Source organism: Centroberyx affinis, unplaced genomic scaffold, assembly GCF_046629955.1.
Source record: "Centroberyx affinis isolate AG114_WGS23_722 - 3 ecotype Tasmania unplaced genomic scaffold, CSIRO-AGI_Caff_v1 ptg003208l_1, whole genome shotgun sequence".
In the NCBI taxonomy this organism is placed as follows: domain Eukaryota; kingdom Metazoa; phylum Chordata; class Actinopteri; order Beryciformes; family Berycidae; genus Centroberyx; species Centroberyx affinis.
This window is the reverse complement of record NW_027281247.1, coordinates 352,488-371,803: the sequence shown is the minus strand read 5'-3', so window position 1 is coordinate 371,803 and position 19,316 is coordinate 352,488. Positions and strand designations below refer to the sequence as shown.

Sequence of the window (19,316 nt, the reverse complement as noted above, 5' to 3'; positions counted from 1 at the left end):
TAACCCATCTCACTGAAAAGCCAAAAGAATAAAGATTACATGTACCTCAAGGATGGCTGCAAAATATTCATTTCTTTCATTGAACACTTATGTATTGTTTTTGTTTTTATCATTGCTTGTAATTTTTTTGTCTGAATTCTATATTGAAACCAATAAACACACACATGCACGCATACACACACTCCATTGACTACATTCACCTTAACCTACACCACTACATGCCTAACCTTAACCCTTAGCCTAACCATAACCTAATCCCAATTCTAACCATAAACCTAAAGCCAACTCCTGACCCTCAAATAGCCTCTTGAAGAAGTGAAGACTGGCCAAAATGACCTCACTTCGCAAAAATGTCCTCACTCTGGAGGTTTAAAACTCAAATTGGTACTCATAAAGATAGAAGTACAGGAACATACACACACACATAAAAATATGCCACAGGGAAATAAATGAACAGATCATAGTGAGTGAGGAAGATATTCTCCCAGGGTTGAAGCCAACTGACCAAAATTTGGTTCATTATATATAATCAACTAATCTCGCATAGCCACACCTCCGTCTCAAACGAACAGACATCTGGAGAACTTCTCATCAGAAAATTTTGTGTAAGCCATTCGATTGGCTCCGAGTTTGAAAACACACATATTGGAAACAACACCTCTGGTGTGTCTTTCTGTCCAGACAGAAACAATTTTCCTTTTTTAGCTACACTAAAAATGGACTTGCTTCTGTTTTGTCAGAAGTTGCTCTCAACATCAAAATAGGGATGTAACTGTGTGTTAACCAACAGGCTACAGTAAAAGTTTGATTTATCAAACCTGGCTGACAGCCTGTGATGCATTACATGGGAGAGAGAAATGTAGTTTTAGTAGTTTGCCCTCCCATGTCAGTAATGGTGGAACAGGTAACTTTTAGTAACTCTAAAAGGATTGAAAGGGATTGACTGCATTATGCTGTTCAAAGTTCAGAGGAAGATGCAAAAATAAAGAGTGGTGAATGTTCTGTTGTCTGGGGTTGTTCGGTAGTTGCTAATAGGACAATACACAGCTGAGCACCAGCGCCATGCTTCGCCCTAGCCCAACTTTATTGGTTTGAGACATGACGACAGCCCACAGCGTTTTCTAACCAACTCTGCTTGAATTTCTCCAGACCCCAGTTTCTTTGACACAGAGGTGTGGCTATGCAAGATTACAAATCTTATGGACAACTCATCACTCATCACGTAAAGTAACTCACTCACTCACTCACTCACTCACTCACTCACTCACTCACTTATTCACTCACTCACTCACTCACTCACTCACGGTTAGCCTATCTGTCCCCGAGTGGCCGTTAGGAGGCAATGTCTACAGACACTGAGCAGGATCATTCAATCAGAATGACCCTGTTATCATCTGCATGCCACCCTGTTTGGTCTGTCTATTCAAACCTCCTGTTAATGCAACTGTTCTGTTTTATCTTAATGACACTGAATATGTAAATACATCTCAAGAAAATTATCCAGTGTATTGTCACTGCCTTTTTATATATAAACAGGGTGCTTTCATTTCTGGGGACTGGAGGGAGTAGTGAAAGTTCTCAGGCTTAACTGACGGAGGGCAAAAAAGAGTATATTTGAATGCTGTCATTCAGTGATAGATCCCTTCACTTGTCTTTTTATCATGTGAAACTGTATGTTTTGTTTTGAAATCTGTTGGAGTTTGGAGTAATTTTGATTTTTGAATTTTTGAATTGATATGTGAATGCCCATTGCCTTTATTGTGCTATACAGCATCAGCCTCAGAAATACTCGAAATATTTGCTTTGAGATTGTACAACTGCTTGGCATCTTCTCAGGTACCATCAATTTAACACTCTGTAACATGCATCTTACTTTGTCCACCAGAAAAGGTCATTTATTTCATATATTCTAGTCAGTATGCGGCAACAGGAACAAATCTAGCTAGCCTTGCCAGGCTTAACCTGATCATTGTGGATGGGTGAGAAGCAGGTGTCTGGTGCCTGTCTCTGAAGGCATGTACACTCATCATAATGTTACTGTCAAATGCCTATCTCCTTCTCCCTGACATGCTTGTTTCATCAGCATTACACTGGTCAAGAAAGGTTAATTAATCAACCTTTGCCTCTGTTGAAGTTAATGTCAGGCAATATCATTGGCAAAGGCTTAGCAGTTGGTTTCACTGGCAGGTTTACTTTCTCAAAGACCACATTTCTGGGTTCAGGTGCAATGTTTTGTTTTGCAAGAGTCTGATTTGCAAAGTCTAATTTGAAAATCCGAACATACCTACAATATATTCAGAGAATGTCTATTTTAAATTAAAATACACTATTCTTAATGTGTTTATTTATAATAGGATTTACAAGAGAGTATTTTTTATTTTGAGAATAACATTGTGGATATTTATCCAATACTAATGGTGGATATTTAAGAGCCGACAACGTGTTTCAACTTTATTCCCACTTGTTTGGTAAACTAACGTCATGGATGTCAGTAAATCAGGGATGGACAATCCTCAGACTCATGATAATTCTCAGTTGAAAGAACTTAATTGGGAAAGATGTATCTCAAGTACTAACCACATAGATAATTGCAGAAGCATTAAGCATTAGCTTTTCCAGTTATAAGCTTTATGACTTTTACAATGCAGATAGCTACCAAACCGCAATCAGCATTAGTGTCATTTCAGAACCTGGAAAAGTCTAATTTCTCAGTGTCCATTTCATGTGCAAAATATAATGAGCACTCAACTGTAAATGGTTCAACTTTCATTGATCTCTCTCTCTAGGGTTTCTTGGGATTTTGAAAGCACTTATGACTGTGAGACTTAAAGCGAATTATCCTGAGTGATATTGTTGTATATAACAAGAGAATTGGCAATATATGGAAGAATTTTGTTCATAATAAATTTGACATTATTTTGTGGTCAACACTGACCAAGAAGAATGTTTTAGAATGACAAAATTGTGCTGGTTTATGACATTTTTATTTTGTGTACTGTATGTATCAGTAAACATCTGTTTGTCAAGAGGCTATAATCTGGTTTCTGAGTGGCGCTTTGTGGCTCCTGCCGGAAGCTATTAGCATCTTAAGTGGGTGGAACATTTTATTAATTATTAATCATAGTCCAAACATTCAACACAGTCCAACATCGCTTTTACCTAGTGTGGCTGCTGAATCTTGAGGGCAGTAAACAAGAGGCTGATGGCAAAGTGCTGATTATTTCTGCCATTCCGTTTCGCAATGATGATGTGATTATCAGTCTGCACCACACCCACTCACAGTGCTTTATGGTTCACATGTTGTTTTCCTGACAAGCATTGTCAGTACAACAAAGATTGAGCTGTCTGAATGAATGTTTTCCAGTATGCCCTCAAAAGTCAGAACCTTAAAATGAAACTAAACAGACATACTTATATATATTATTAGATATTTAAATGAAAATGTCAAAAGACTCCTATTTTGTAAATTTTTTCTTTGCTTATAACGTAAAAAAAAGATGAGGCCTACTGTAATGAGGGCAAATTCGCTACGAATTGTGGCCCAAGACTAAAACCAGCAAGCAGCCCCACTGATGGCAACAGGTGGGGTTACAGAACGCTTATTTTGAAGGACCATTAAATCAAGAGTGATTCTGCAGATTCTCCTCGCCTGTTGCCCAGCAACATGACATCAAGCTCCTGCGTTTGACTGATCAGCTGGTTCCACATTGCCTTAACAGGGAGGAGGGTGGGATGTTGCTCTGCCCTCCCTTCCCTCATGTCTACCTAGCCAGGCAATAATATGTGAACATGTTACAGTATGTGAAAGCATGTGTATTTTGGTGGCAGCCAGAGCCTGGGCTCCTGCCACTGGCATGCATGGAAAAGTAAAGTGAAAAATAAAGCAGAGTGAAATCTGAGAAAGCTATCCATAACAGCTCTGTAATTTTATTTGCTGTAGATAGATGGGAGGAAAATCCCATTAGACAGGTATTGGTGAGTTCCCCTCCACCTTCACTCTGTGCTAACACACACACACACACACACACACACACACACACGAAACATACACACACTCAACCACTCAGTCAATCACTCACCCAGTCTCACTCACTCTCTCTCTCTCTCTCTCTCTCTCTCTCTCACACACACACACACACACACACACACACACAAACACAAATACTGTAGCTTATAGACAACACCTTGGCCAGGTTAGCAGGCATACCCAGAATAGGAGATTGCACCTGATGCTATGGAGTTAAATTCTCCCTTATTTATGTTTAGTCATCAGATATTACAACCAAAGACCATTTAGTTCACACAATTACCCTGAAAATATCAGCTGGACACAAATGAGAGTCTCTGACCATCAATACATTAGCCTACCTATAGTATGTTTATGAGGATGAATGAACACGTCTGTGTGTACTGAAGTGCAAAGCCATCAAATCTGATGCATGTTTTTGCTACACATATGGAAAAAGAAATAAAGGAGTTCATTAGCAAGTGAGCTGCTTTTATTACAGTATTGAGCATGACTCTTTGATCAATAAGGGCCTGTACAAACCACAATGGATATAGCCATTAGAATGCTATAGCAGTAGCCTATATCCCAGGGGATACATATTCTACAGTCTCTGCTCTAATAGGTTTTCAGATGCATTCTTTGTAAGTGCAACAACACATGCAGTATTTATTGCTCTTTGCTAAGTACAACACCTCTATTATCTACCATGTAACTACTCTGTATGAGTATTATTCAAAAATAGAGTTTATTTCATTGTAATTAAATTTATTTTTTTAAAGAACACAAATTCCAGGTTAAGGGTATAGATTAATATTTTCCTTTTGGTTAATGGTAAAGTATTGTGTTGTTATTTATTCTGGTGAAACAAGCACCAACCATATGGGTTAAACGTTGTGTGCTAAACTGTGTGGTACAGCACACGGTCGTTTACCACTGCTGCACATGTTCAGAGCTCAATACCAACCTGATTTACTCTTCCATTGATGTGTGCTGCAGTGAGTAATGATTATGTGCCAAAGCTAGTGCTAAATAGTATCTGACAAGGCATGGAAAGGTCTCCCTTGGGACAGTTGTCCTGTGCCCATGCTGGACATTGGCTGCTCCTGCCATGGACTCAGCCCTGCTCTGGAACTCTAGACATCAACAGTTAGTATTTCACAATCAATGCATTGTGTTGCATAACATTCGTCCCCCAATTATCACTGGCTGGAAATATGTTTCCGTTGCACATGATGAATAAAACTATAGTAAGAGTATGTTAAGAGTAAGTGAGAGTATGTTTCATGGTTTGAATGACATGAACAAAACCTTGTGCTTTATCTTATATACAAAGATCATGCTGATCTGTGACAAATGTAAATTTTATCTCTAAATTTCTGTCCTGCATTCATCTGATGGTGAAGTGTGTGTGTATGGCAGGCAGATGGCCAGCCCAGCTCTAGTGATCACATTAATCCAACCCAGGGAGATGGCTCCATTTATTTCCATACATTCAAAGTAGGTTAACCTTACTTTTACATGATTTTCTCTGCATGCTGCTTCAAATGCCTTACACATCAAAACGTGCTACCATACATTATTATGGTGCATGGAAGAATTTCATTAAAAACACAGTTTAATTGTTAATAGATTTGAAAAGTTGAGTTGTAGAATAGGCCTGTATGTGTATAGTTAGTAAATTGGTTCTCTCCCTCTTCACCCATTGCTGCCATAGTTGTGGTTTTCAACAAGGAGGGAACACACTTCAACAGCCGCAACACGTCAATGTGCCTTGGGGCTTGGACAGTGTTAGTAACTGGTATTGTCCTTGCTCTATTGGGAGGCTATATCTGCCCAGGATTAATGCGCCTCCTCAGCTTCAGTCAATGCTGGGTAACCCAAGACTCTCAAAGATAAAACAAAACATTGAATTAAAGTAGCCTGTGTGTGTGTGTGTGTGTGTGTGTGTGTGTGTGTGTGTGTGTGTGTGTGGTGTGGTGTGGTGTGGTGTGGGGGGTGGGGGTGGGGGGGCAATGATGCATAAAGCTGAATTGCCTAGTTAAAGACTGTCTTATAAGCCTACTTGTGACAGTTTCAGAACAGGGTATAAAAATCACAACAAGCATGCACGTATCAACATATTATGTCTTTAGAGTGCCTCTGTTGCTGTTTTTTTTATTTGTTTTATTATTATTTTGTTTGCTGTTTTGTGCATATCGCCTACTCTATTTTGTAGTATCCGCTGAGTGACAGTAAGGCAGATTTTTTTTTTCTATGAAAGAATCACTGCGCCACCTGGCGATGAAAAGGAGAAACTACTAGAGGAAGCTGTAAAGATGGCGGCTGAGGTTGTTACTAAGTTACCGGGCAACGCCAAGTAGTTGGTGCAAGATGGCGAAAACGCAACGAAAAAGGTCGAGTTATTTTTTACCAGAGCAGTAATATTGTATCGAATACAGACGATACAACCCAATCCAGTGTAAAAAGGGAAGAAACAAATCTTTTTTGCGTCAGCAGTGCTGAAAAGACACAAACGGTTTTAGCCGAGATGGAGGACGAGGAGACGACGTTGGTAAGCTGACATGTTTTAATGATACAACGTAAATCAAGGAATCAAACGAAAGCGACCTATAGAATCAGTGAACTAGTGTTACAATTCAGCGAGATCAGTTTTCAGGCAAAATGATACATAGAAGGCTGAGTGAGAGAGAGTTGCTCGTAATGTAACCGTGCATTTGCTGTAAGGCTATCTGGTGCTGTAGAAACATTAAATATTTTAGTTTACTGTACCGAACCCTAGTACGTCGTACAAACTGCTGCGTTTTGCTACTACAATCTAATACATGGACCTATTAAGTCGTTGCCAATACCAACCATACTAGTCTTAAACTCCTGCAAACAGTTCCGTGTTTATGTTTTCCCCCCCTAGGGTCTGATCAATTACTATTGCTATGAAAAGTATTACAACCATGTGGTAAACGCTGCAGCTGGTGCTCTAAGGAAATTCAGCAATGATCCAATCTACAGTTTTTTCCATGCGTATGGGACTCTAATGCAAGGTAAGCACATTGGCCAGCTTTAAATTATCACATAAAGAAACAATGTATTTTTCTGTAGAGACAAGCGTTTCTTTGTCACATGGCATCTGCACATCTGTCATTGTTTGACCACAGATCAAATTCAAGGAGCCATAGCAGAGTTGGAGATGATAAGAGACAGTAGAGATGTGTCCCTCTGCACGTTGATGGCCCTTGTCTATGCTGAGAAAAAAAAGGCAAACCCAGGTAAACCAACAAGAATCTTTTATTTATGTCACTGTCACTGCCTTTTGTCCAGGTCTTTGTGTAGACTGTACACGCTGACCAGTGATGCTCTAATAAGTGTCTCTGTGTTGACAGACCGAGAAGTCATTCAAGAGCTTGATGCTAAGGTAAAAGAGGATCGTAAAAGTGCATCTCCCAAGAGCCTTTACTATGCTGGGATGTTTCTTTGGCTACTGGGTCGAAATGATAAAGCAAGGGAATACATAGAGAGAATGATCAAACTCTCCAATGGCTCTAGAGAGGTGAGATTTGGATTTTTGTCATGTCTGTTTGAGAAAATGAATCAATATTGTGTTTCCATATGCATATGGGACTTTCCACTTTACATAATGTGAGTGGAATGATGAGTTGTCCATTTGTGTCATGCCCCCAGTCTGGCTTCTCATTTATTTGCACTTTTGTAAAATTTGGATTGATGTCTATTGTTCAGGGGATAATCCTAAAAGCCTGGATAGATCTGACATCGAGTAAAGACGCATATGCCAAAAAGGCTGGAAAATACTTTGACGAGGGACTGAGAGAGCGAGCAGATGTTTTTGCCCTGATGGGAAAGGTAAGATGGGAAACAGATCTATAACAAATAGTATTTCTGTCATTTCTTGTATGTCCTATGGTGCTTACAGTACTTATTGCGTCTCAGTGCTAATTGACTAAGAACTGGATTTAATATGTCCCTTGCCATCATTGTGATTGCTGTATTTTTACAGTTTACTCCAGCTATTGTGTTCACCATGTGTCTTACTGTTCTCTCAGACAGGATTTATTATTTGCTTTATTCCTCTATAACTTAACAACAATCTCTTTGCAATTGTTGCTTTCTGATAAATAATTACCTTTACTCCTGTTTCATTCAGTTGAATAGTAACAGGCTTTCATTAATGCTGACCACTGGCACGGTACATGATATACCCTAAGTGACGTTTTGTCTGTCCCAGGCACAATACTGTGAATATCGTCAGAATTACTCTGGAGCGTTGGAGATGGTTAACCAACTCATTGTTAGTTTCCCTGGATTCTTGCCTGCGCTGATCAAGAAGATGAAGCTGTTACTCAGCCTGCAAGATTGGGAACAAACCATAGATGCAGCACAGAGGTAACTGACTAGTTGGTTTGGAGGTTACTATTGAATTATATACACACAAAGGTTAGGGGTTCTGTCACGCACTGTCACATCCTATTCACTCCAAGCTCACCTGCACTAATCATACATCCTAAAAAAGGAGGTGTGATTTCTCTCTTTGGTGAGATCAGAAACCATAAAAGCATTTGTAATCAGCGGCAGCGATGTAAGGAAAGACACAGTCAGCCTTTGCAAATGGCTCAGCATTCAAGTGCAAATGAAAAACTAGCGTGATGCCTCAAACCATTGCATACTGACTAAGCCATTGTTCCTGCTTGCTCGCCCCTCTGGACCTTGGCCAGTGCCAGGCAGCATAAAAAGGCCTTTGAGCTGAAGCGCTAGAGTCACACACATTTCCCAGGATTCACTGCTTCAGGTTCTATGAACAGGAGGAAGAGTGATCACTCAGGTGGAGCCAAATCCTAACGGCGTTGAGCCAAGTCCCGAGCCACTGTGGTTGTCCTGCTGAGCATTAGTGTTGTGAATTGTGGGGGGTGCAAGTAGTGCACAGTATACATCTTTTGCTTGCCAGGACCATTCATAAATGGATACCCAGTGTGTGTAATTCCCTTCTTAGTTTTAATCTCATTTGTCTGTGCACTCAGTACAGTACCTCAGCAGTATCAGATAGTCTATTACCACCAATCAAAGGAATCGAACCTTATTTAGATGTATTGTAGGAGACAGTGTTCACTTACTGGACTTTATGTGTCATATTTCAGGCTTTTACAGAGGGATAAAAATAACCTGGAGGCTCTGAGGATGCTAGCTCTACACTCGTTATGTAGAGATGGAGATATTACTGAGGTAAAGTTCATCCATCATCACATCCTCACACCTTGAACCTTGAAGGAATCAGAATACATTCTTAAGTACCGGTAATTTATGATGTAGGAGTGGCAATCAATTAATGGGAAATTGTTTTTATATCCCCCTCGCCAGTCGGTAAAGCAGATTTCAAACCTCATCAGCAGCTTGGACCTTCTAGAGCCTCACAACCCCGAGCTTTTGTACAGGATGTCTCTAGCCTTCACCCGTGTTGTAAGGCGCCTCTCACTATTCACTTTTCACATTATCGATGCTACAATTTCAATCTACTTCACTTCAGAGCAGGTCCTCAACTTCTATGACTTTTCAGCATTTGGCCTTCTGTCATGTCTCCATTTGTTTCCTTACAGTGTGGACGAAATGAGAAGGTGATTGAGCAGACCCACAGGATGGTAGAGAGAGCCTTCTCTCTGGCGTCAGGGGACTCAGATCTGGCCACAGAACTTGGCTACCAGATGGTGCTTCAGGGCAGAATCAAGGAGGCCATGAAGTGGTACAAGACTGCTATGACTTTGGATGAGACTAGTGTTCCTGCTTTGACAGGTACCTGGACATGTCACAGTGATTAATCCACTGTCTACACGAAATTCTGCATTGTTACGTTTTCTCATTTATGAAGATTTCACGTTTTACAAAATTCCACTCTCACACAGGTATTATTCGTTGCCAGCTGATAGAGGGCCACATAGAAGATGCGGAGCAACAGTTGGAATTCCTCACAGAGATCCAGCAGTCTATTGGAAAATCAGGGGTGAGGTCTATATTTAAATGCTGCTTTTGAATGCATTTTGAAGACTTCATGAAATGGCACCAAATCACGACATATCCTTTACTCTATTAGGAGTTTCCTAGAGCTAGAGGCTTATGACTCATGGGTTACCATGGTTCAGAATCGTTTACTTTACTTTGAAAAACTGTTTGTTAAGCGCTAAGCAGGAGCATCCGGCAGGATGAGCAACAGTTGGTCCTGTAGGTCTTCAGTATTAGGACTTAAGTTATTCTTCCTGGGAGACTTTTCATTTTGTGTTGGTGTCTTAAATCCATCTCTCTGAGGGGAATATCTTCCTCTACCTCTTTTCTTTCATCTCCCTTTTTTCATTATCTCCTCCTTTTACTCAATTTATTTATTTATTTATTTTTAATTTTTCACTTTTACCGTAATAGGAGCTACTATACCTGCGTGCTGTGCTGGCGGTGAAGAAGCGCCGGCCCCAGGAAGACGTGACCAACCTGCTGAACGATGCAGTCGACACACACTTTAACACGCTGCAGGGTCTGCCTCTGGGAGTGGAATACTTTGAGAAGCTCAACCCTGACTTTCTGCTGGAGATCGTCAAAGATTACCTAGCACTGTGTCCTGCTAAGGTACGACTAGGAGACTCAGGGATGACAGGGTGTCCTTAAAAAGTCTTAAAATGTCTATTTAAATTCCAGGCCTTATATTGTCTTAAATACATTTAGATATACTGTATCTTTAAAAGGTGAATGCACATTGCATACAGATGAAATCTAATGTTGCTGTTCTGTCCATAATTTCTACACTGAGGCGCTGCAAGAAAGCTGGGAAAAACTGGTGTGGGACCTTTACCCCAATTGTCTAAATATTTGTGAGGCAACATAGTAGGTTTAAATCCTGTCAAAGTTTTGTTTCCATCATAAGTCTTCACTACAGTTCTCAGTGCTAAAAATATTGCATTTATGTAGTACTGAACAATTCCAATATGGTGCTGAACAATTTCATTTTTTAATTGTTGACTGAGGAAAAATAATTTGAATTAGTTAATGTCAGCAATGTATTGATCTCTCCACATTTCTAGCAAGAAATCAGTCCAGACTCATACACCTATAGTCCCTTAGGATTATGTTTTTCATTTTACACATTTGGGGACAGGGGGGTTATGCATAATTACATCTCATGTAGTGAGACTCACCGTGAAAAAGTTTGAGACCCTCTGCAGTAGGTAACCAGTGTTCCTGTCTGTGCTCCAGCCTCCAGCCCCGGGCCAGCCTCCTGCTCCTCAGCTCCAGCACTGTGCCTCTGTGCTGGATACTGTGGTCAAGATTGTGCCAGGTCTCCTCCAGGGAGTCTTTCTGTCAGCCAAAGTCAGATTCCAGTCTGGTGAGGATTGCATTAAAATGTTAGAAAATGTGTATTGGCTTTTTTCTATAGATGCTGTTTTTAATTGTATTGCTGCTGTCTTTATTCAGGTGATGTTGAAGCTGCGCAGAGCAGTCTACATCATTGCCTGGACCAGTGTCCGTCTCATGCAGACGCTCATCTGCTAATGGCGCAGATCCACCTACTGCAGGGGAACTTTAAACTGTGTTCCCAGTCTCTTGAACTCTGCCTCAGCCATAACTTTGAGGTAAAATCAAAATCAAAACAATAGTGTCAGCAGTCTCTTATCCGCCTATGTGCATTCAGGCTCTTATTTTAACCAAGGCAGTGGATACAAATCTGCAACTTTAATGGTGAGTGTTATTACTGGCTGGAATCAGGAACTCAGCAACAGAATTATGTAAAAGACCTGGACAATACTGATATTGGGTAACTGTCTTTCTCAGGAATCCTCTCTGTATTGATTGGACTGACGTGTTGTCCGTTCCAGGTTCGAGAACACCCCATGTACCACCTGATCAAGGCTCAGGCCCAGAAGAAAATGGGTGAGCTGACGGGGGCCATCCAGACCTTGCAGATGGCCATGAGTCTCCCGGGGGTCCACAGGGCCGGATCCTCATCCAAGTCCAAGAACAAGAAGATTGAGCTGAGTCCTGCTGACTGTGTCTCTGTCTTCTTGGAGTTAGCCGAGGCCCTCTGGCTCAATGGAGAACAGGTAAAACAGTGAGTTTTAAAGTAAGAGGGCTGGTACATAGTTATATCCTGTGTAATTTAAAACACACAAGATATTGTACAGTGAAAAAAAGGCATGCTTTATACACTAGCAGTCAAAAGTTTGGACACAGCATTTTTCTTTATTTTTACTATTTTTTCACATTTTAAGGTTCTCAGGAATTCTCAGGAAAGTAGTTCCGTAGCACCGAAAATAGTCCCCGGCGTAATGAAGAATTTGTTCCCATTTGAATTTGATTTGGTAATAACTACAACAGCCTGACTTTTCGTGGTAACAGTTAGCGATTTTTAAAATTGAAACAATGTCTTTGTGAGCTGTATTTCAAGGTTTTTAGCTTACAACTGGAGCCAATGACTTCCGGGTTGACGGCTGAAAACGGTACGTGGGAAGAGCAGTAGAAGCAGTAGAGCAGAAGAAAGTAACGGGAATAGAGCAAACGCATTGTTGATTTTGTTATTTTCATAGGATTTGTTGACGGTAAGCAATGCATTTTAAAACACCAGCCTTATCCTTTCAAGGTTTTTATCCCAGTAGTGCTATTTGTGTTTCCACATCACTGCCCTTGAAGGGAAAAGTGTAAGTTTATGAATGGATTTAATATTTCAGCATGAAGCAGCAAAGGTGATGCAGGATGCCATCAACGAGTTCTCAGGAACCCACGAGGAGCTGCGTGTCACCATTGCCAATGCTGACCTGGCCCTGCTGCGTGGCGACACAGAGCTGGCACTGAGCATGCTCAGAAACATTACCCCTGAGCAGCCCTACTACATCCAAGCCAAGGGGAAAATGGCAGACATATATCTCAACCACAGGAAAGAGAAACGTCTGTACACTAGCTGTTACAGGTGAGCAGCACATCTGGATCCAAACCAACAGAAAAAGCACATCTAAACCTGAACGATTGTATTGCTTTGTGTTAGTAGCTGAACACGTGAGCACATATCACACTCTATCTGACCCCGATGCGTAGCAAGTGTCTGGCTTGAGCAGTAATGGCTGAGCATGGTACAGTCAAATACCACTTATCTTTTCTAGTGCTCCAGATAACCTGACTCCTGGCCACCTAGTCATAGTGTTCCCACATTTCATCCAGTTGAGTCCGTAGTAGGATTTAGAAGGCCACAAGCTCAAAGTGAATCAAGTGAAAATCACTCATGCAGCAAAGCTATAATGTGCAAAGCTGCCTCCAGTGCTCCAGAAGTGTGCCAATAGTCCTCTCCTGTTCTCTGGTGTTATATTTGTGTTGCCAGGCATTCCCTCACTGAAACACTACTAAGAAGTAATTAAGCATGAATGAACCTCAGAACAGAGACATGTGTCTATAGAATAAAGTGCTACTGTGCTATCTCTGTCTTTTCCCCAGAGAAATGGTGGAGAAGCTGCCCAGCCCTCACACACATCTCTTGCTAGGCGATGCTTACATGAACATTCAAGAAGTAAGTAGATGAGATGCAAGTTACTGTTTATATATCCCAAAACAACGGGTTTTGTTTAGATGTTGGCTAACTTGGAATGGCTTTTAAGGTGTTTGCCGTGTGTTCACAACATGACGTAAATATTGAAATGTATTAGATTCTCCAAATAATGTTTAGAAAAATGTCAACTCAACAACAAACTGTGTTATCGTGTCCATACACAAATGCAGAGCCACATCACTCACCGTAAGATGTGTTTATCCTCAGCCAGAGAAAGCCATTGAGGTCTACGAACAGGCTTTGAAGAAAAACCCCAAAGACGGCGCTTTAGCCAGCAAGATTGGGAAAGCCCTCGTCAAGACTCATAACTACGTCAAGGTTTGTAATGAACACTCAGCCAAAGATAAACAGAAAATTCACGTAAGGGACAAACCAGTGTTGACAGAGCTGTTGTTACACAGGCAATAAATTATTATGAAGCTGCACTGAAGACCGAGCAGCAGAACTTCCTCCGCTATGACCTGGCCGAGCTGCTGATGAAGATGAAGCAGTATGAGCGGTGTGAGAGAGTCCTGCATGATGCTCTGGCCCATGACCCAGGTATAGTGGAGCTGTTGAGTCTTCACAGTCTAGACTAGACTAGGCTCCCTGACTTCAAACTTGGCAAAAAAGTAACAGAATAACAGAGTCCAGTAGGCCAAGTCACAATAATGGTTTTTGCACAGACATGATGATGCAAATATGTGGTGCATAAATGTAAACATCTTGATGCAAAGATGATTGGAAATGCTGTTTATGTTCATGCCAGACTACTGTGAACCCAAAATCACATCTCTTGTTACTGTTTAGATATTTTTAGAAAAATGAAAAACATGTTGCTGTTTGGTTTTGATATGATGAATTTATTGTTTTGTTGTGCTCTTTCCTTTTGATCTTCCCAGTGAATGAACTGCCAGCACTCACAGATGACTGTCGTTATCTGGTCCTGTTAGCAAAGGTCCAAAATAAGGTTGACAAAAACGAAGACGCTTTACTTTCCCTGCAAAGAGTAAGTGGTTCCAGTTTCTCTGTTTCTCTGAGACTCTTATATCATCCGTTCACATTCTGGATCACAATTTTGCATGGATTACATAATGAGGTTGTGTCTCTGCTGTGTGTAGGCCCGGGATGTGCAGGCCAAGGTGCTGAAGCGGGTGCAGTTGGAGCAGCCTGACGCTGTCCCCATGCAGAAGCAGCTTGCTGCTGAGATCTGCGCTGAGATCGCTAAACACTACACAAGTCAGAGGGGCTATGAGAGAGCAGTCAAATTCTACAAAGAAGCTCTTGTGTATTGTGAGAGTGATCGTAAGGTCAGTGCAGCTGAATCAAAAACGTCCTGTGTACTCACTGCAGCTGTAGTTGACAAGCCCTGGCATCTTTTAGAGTCTCATCCCTGTGTTTGTAAAAATTTGTTGGGCTTACTTGTTGATGGTTTGATTTAGGTGAAAGAAAAGAAAGAAAAGTACTTTTAAATGTCAACAAGGCACAACACTATCCTTGAAACAAATAGAATTAAAGCAGAAAACTAAATCCACCTTCCATTATTCCATAAAGGATGTTGTAACATTAAGTTCATTCAAATGAATGCGCCCCCTGTTCCTAGGTGATGTTGGAGTTGGCACGGCTGTACCTTACCCTAGATGAGGTGGACGCCTGCCAGGAGCAATGCAGCATCATTTTGAAGAATGACCAGTTTAATGAAGATGCGACACTGGTTTGTTCTCCCTCTATGCCATCTCAGTCTTGAACATAATCTTTTTGGAACTCTGTAATTTCTCACTTATGTCTGTCCTTAGATGATGGCTGACCTGATGTTCAGGAAGCAAGACTATGAACAGGCCGTTTTCCACTTTCAACAACTTTTGGAGCGGAAACCAGGTGTGACAGCGCCCTGTTTGTCTTAGACTTGAATACATTACCTTCCCTCCCAAAATAGTGGAGGTTTCTTAGTTTACAAAGGAAACTTGGGGTGAATGTAAATGTGAACTGCTGATTTGATCTTCTCTAAACAGAAAGTGCAATAACTTTCACATCTGTTGTTTTCAGACAACTACCCAACACTGTCACGTCTTATTGACTTGTTGAGGAGAGCTGGGAAGCTGGAAGAAGTTCCCAGATTTCTTGATATGGCAGACAAACATTCTTCCAGGGCTAAGTTTGACCCTGGATATAACTACTGCAAAGGACTTTATCTGTGGTAAAGTCGTTCATTTAAAGTAGACTGATTCCTCAAGATTACAATGTCATCTGTTTAGCATTATCTGATTTTAAGTTGTTCTTGCTGTTCAGGTACACAGGAGAACCAAACGATGGCCTGCGACACTTTAACAAGGCACGGAAAGACAATGATTGGGGTCAGAATGCTGTTTACAACATGATTGAAATCTGCCTAAACCCTGACAATGACACCATGGGAGGAGAAGTATTCGAGAATCTAGATGGTGACATCGGGTGAGTTGACATAATACACAGTATGTCATACACAGCACATGCACACGCAGCACACTGACTGAAGCATTACAGTTTATAATTAGACCCTATAGATATTCTTGTATTCTAAAACACAGACTCGCCTCTAATGTGCTTCATCTTCGTCTCTTCCCAGGAACTCCACAGAGAAGCAGGAGTCGGAGCAGCTTGCCGTGCGAACAGCCGAGAAGCTGCTGAAAGAGTTAAAGCCCCAGACACCCGGTGGACACTTGCAGCTCCGCATATTGGAGAACTACTGCTTCCTGGCTACTAAACAGAAGGCCAACGTGGAGAAAGCCCTCAATGTTTTCACAGAGATTGCAAACAATGAGGTAAGCAAACTCCAGATGGTGCGTGTTACATCACACCCTCCAGTGCAAATATACCCTCACCAGGATATATGCATTATTTCAGGCTCTCTCTTAGCTTTACTCATCCCATTTGGTTTAAGAGATTGAAAACTGTACAGTACATTTTATCATGCTAAACTTTGTTAGAATTTAACATCGTTTTCATTATTGTAGTTCAGTTTATTGAATTTTGTTTGTCAGAGAAACAGTGCAGTTCCCTATTTAACTTAATATACTGCAATAAAGGTGGTATGGGGTAAAGGCGTATGGGCACGGGCTGGTTAGTGGGTGGAGGTGATGCCAGGTACGTCCTGTAAGACAGCGACTAACTAGAGTTCTTTGGTTGAATTCAGAAAGACCACGTGCCGGCACTACTGGCCATGGCGACGGCTTACATGATCCTAAAACAAACTCCTCGAGCCAGGAACCAGCTCAAACGCATAGCTAAGATGAACTGGAGCATCGTTGACGCTGACGAGTTTGAGAAGAGCTGGCTGCTCCTGGCAGATATCTACATCCATTCGGGGAAGTATGACATGGCTGGGGACCTGTTAAAGAGATGCCTCCGCCATAACAAGGTCAGTACTGATAATAATGTCACTCTGCTCTAATATCTGGTAATACAATTCATGCATATATTCTTTTTCCCCTATGGTAGCAGTTCATAGGTGTTTATGATGCAGTGACCCTCATTTATGTAAAGTGTTTTGGCACTTTGTGATGATAATTGCACTTTTCCCCCAGTCATGCTGTAAAGCTTATGAATATTTGGGCTACATAATGGAAAAAGAGCAGGCGTTCCGTGATGCTGCACTCAACTATGAACTGGCTTGGAAATATGGAAATCAGACGAACCCAACCATTGGTACGTCGGCCAAAATCATATGTCCAATTCCATTTAGAAGGCCAAACATAATTTAGATGATTAATGATACATTTACAAGACATAATGTTTGTATTTATTTCAGGATACAAGCTTGCTTTCAACTACTTAAAAGCGAAGAGGCATGTTGATGCCATAGATGTGTGTCATAAGGTGAGAGAAGTTTTGATGTTGTGAGTTTATTCGAGTGCTTTGATCTTTTTTTTTTTTTTATTCTGTATATCGTCTTTGCTTCTGTTCATAGGTTTTGGATGCTCATCCAAATTATCCAAGAATGAGAAAGGACATCTTGGACAAAGCGCGTGCTGCCCTAAGATCTTAGATTTTGGAGGCATGTGTGTGTGTCAGTGTGTGTGTGTGAGTGTGTGTGTTTGTGTGTGTGTGTGTGTGTGTGTGTGTGTGTGTGTGAGAGAGAGAGAGTGATGGATTAAACATTTTTATGAACTCAAATAATGTAACTCTTGTTTCTGCAATAAAATTTGTGAACTAGACGGGGTCCTGTGCTTTATTGTCTTTTAATTTCAAATGAAAAGAATGAGCATTTATTTGCATTTTAGTTCTCTGGAAAATTGACTTAAACTTCTTGCCATGTACGTGTCTTCTTTTTGCATATCAAGAGTATGAACACTCCGGGTTTTAACCCTGATGGAAAACAGTGCTAAGATGTGCCAGGCCTACACACCACTGTGACTTATTTTATTTTATTTATTTTTTTAAAAACCAGTATATAAACAAACTTTACAAGGATGCAAGGGATCCTGCAGAGGGGCACAATACAGTCTAGTCTGCTTTGAGTCTGTGTAATATTCATTAAACAGAATTGTGCTCCTCTAGTCAAGACAAGCTATTTTTCTTATCTACCTGATGCTAATCATGATATCAGGGGATTGACTTTTAAATTATTTATGCAAACTTGATGAATATTGAAAATGTTATTTTTTAATGTGATGAATATTTTAGGGGAGGTTCTAGAGTTAATGGTACTTATTTGAACAGTTTTATTTCATTTATTTTATTAATTTGAAAATAAAATCATAAAGACATGTTGGTGACTCTTGTGCCACAGCCCATTATTTTCTCTGTAGATTTAACGAAACACATCACGTTTCACACAGTAATGCTGCTAAGCATGTGAACACACTAGTGTAGGAGCGGATACACGATCTGAATTGACAATTTACTATCAGTCGTACAAACAGATTTGCCACATAGCCAGCCATTTACAGGCATGATTGGAAAAAATGTGGCATACACACTGATCTCTTTTACGCACAATGGACGAAATAATCTGGTTTGCCTGACATGGATAGGAGGTTGTGGGGAGCACAGTCGCTACACATGGAGTCATTGTGCAAGTCTGATCTTCGCTGCAATACTTAACAAGAAAGAGCTCAAACTGGGCACCAGAGCAGGCGCCTCCGGATGGCTTAAGAGTCCACGTCTTTACCCCCACAAGCACCTAACTCTTTATCAAGACCATCTGCTGTGCGTAACTTGGAAAACCTGAGGATGGGATAAACTCCACCAGGTCCAGTAGGTGAGTCAGTTTTTCAAACTCTTCAATAATAAGCACAGATGTGTTAAATAGTTTAAGCGCTTTGGCTTTTTGGGGCATTTCTTTCCTGACAATAATCATCCCGAAAAGACGCTCGACCTGATTGATCCAGCTGACAGTTTTGCTTGTTATTTTCAATTTTTGTTCAAGTGTGCACGTTCACGACTATATATTACTGGCCGACAAATAGAATACATACAATTCAGTTTCTCTCTAGGTGGGAGATGTGGCATTTTGTCCTAGGGAGCCTGATTGGATGCGGTAGCCTATGTGAGGGGTATAGAGTGCGTTCCTCTGCTATTTGTAACCCAGCAACTGTCCCAGTGAATGGCTGGCTGAACAAATCCTATTATTTAAAGAAATGACACCATTATCGAATCAGACAAACTCTGCGGAGAACACCATTTCCAATACTACTCTAGACAAAGTGACTCCAGACCACTTTAGTTATCAAACTGCAAACTGGACTTACCAGGAGCTGTTTTTATAGGCAA

The 19,316-nt window shown here is 40.9% G+C and overlaps 1 protein-coding gene across 1 annotated transcript; it reads left to right on the top strand.

Moving 5' to 3' along the window:
- The first annotated feature begins 6,385 nt into the window (after positions 1-6,385).
- ttc21b (tetratricopeptide repeat domain 21B) lies at positions 6,386-17,706 on the top strand. The gene is made up of 29 exons (XM_071538130.1): positions 6,386-6,560; positions 6,918-7,047; positions 7,162-7,272; positions 7,387-7,553; positions 7,742-7,864; positions 8,247-8,404; positions 9,154-9,238; positions 9,374-9,472; positions 9,610-9,802; positions 9,913-10,010; positions 10,424-10,624; positions 11,249-11,378; positions 11,468-11,625; positions 11,869-12,093; positions 12,718-12,956; positions 13,475-13,547; positions 13,794-13,904; positions 13,988-14,126; positions 14,468-14,574; positions 14,687-14,875; positions 15,169-15,279; positions 15,362-15,443; positions 15,612-15,762; positions 15,855-16,016; positions 16,171-16,366; positions 16,738-16,962; positions 17,129-17,249; positions 17,353-17,420; positions 17,512-17,706. The coding sequence occupies exons 1-29, from the start codon at positions 6,537-6,539 to the stop codon at positions 17,587-17,589; spliced, it is 3,954 nt and encodes a 1,317-aa protein (XP_071394231.1). The 5' UTR covers positions 6,386-6,536; the 3' UTR covers positions 17,590-17,706.
- The last annotated feature ends 1,610 nt before the right edge of the window (positions 17,707-19,316 follow it).

What these genes read in the sequence shown, in the direction of transcription:
- ttc21b (XM_071538130.1), top strand. Translation starts at nt 6,537, where the DNA reads ATGGAGGACGAGGAGACGACGTTG. An exon ending in TCTCCAATGGCTCTAGAGAG is followed by an intron (nt 7,554 to 7,741) that starts GTGAGATTTGGA and finishes TCTATTGTTCAG; the next exon opens with GGGATAATCCTAAAAGCCTG. An exon ending in GCCTCAGCCATAACTTTGAG is followed by an intron (nt 11,626 to 11,868) that starts GTAAAATCAAAA and finishes TGTCCGTTCCAG; the next exon opens with GTTCGAGAACACCCCATGTA.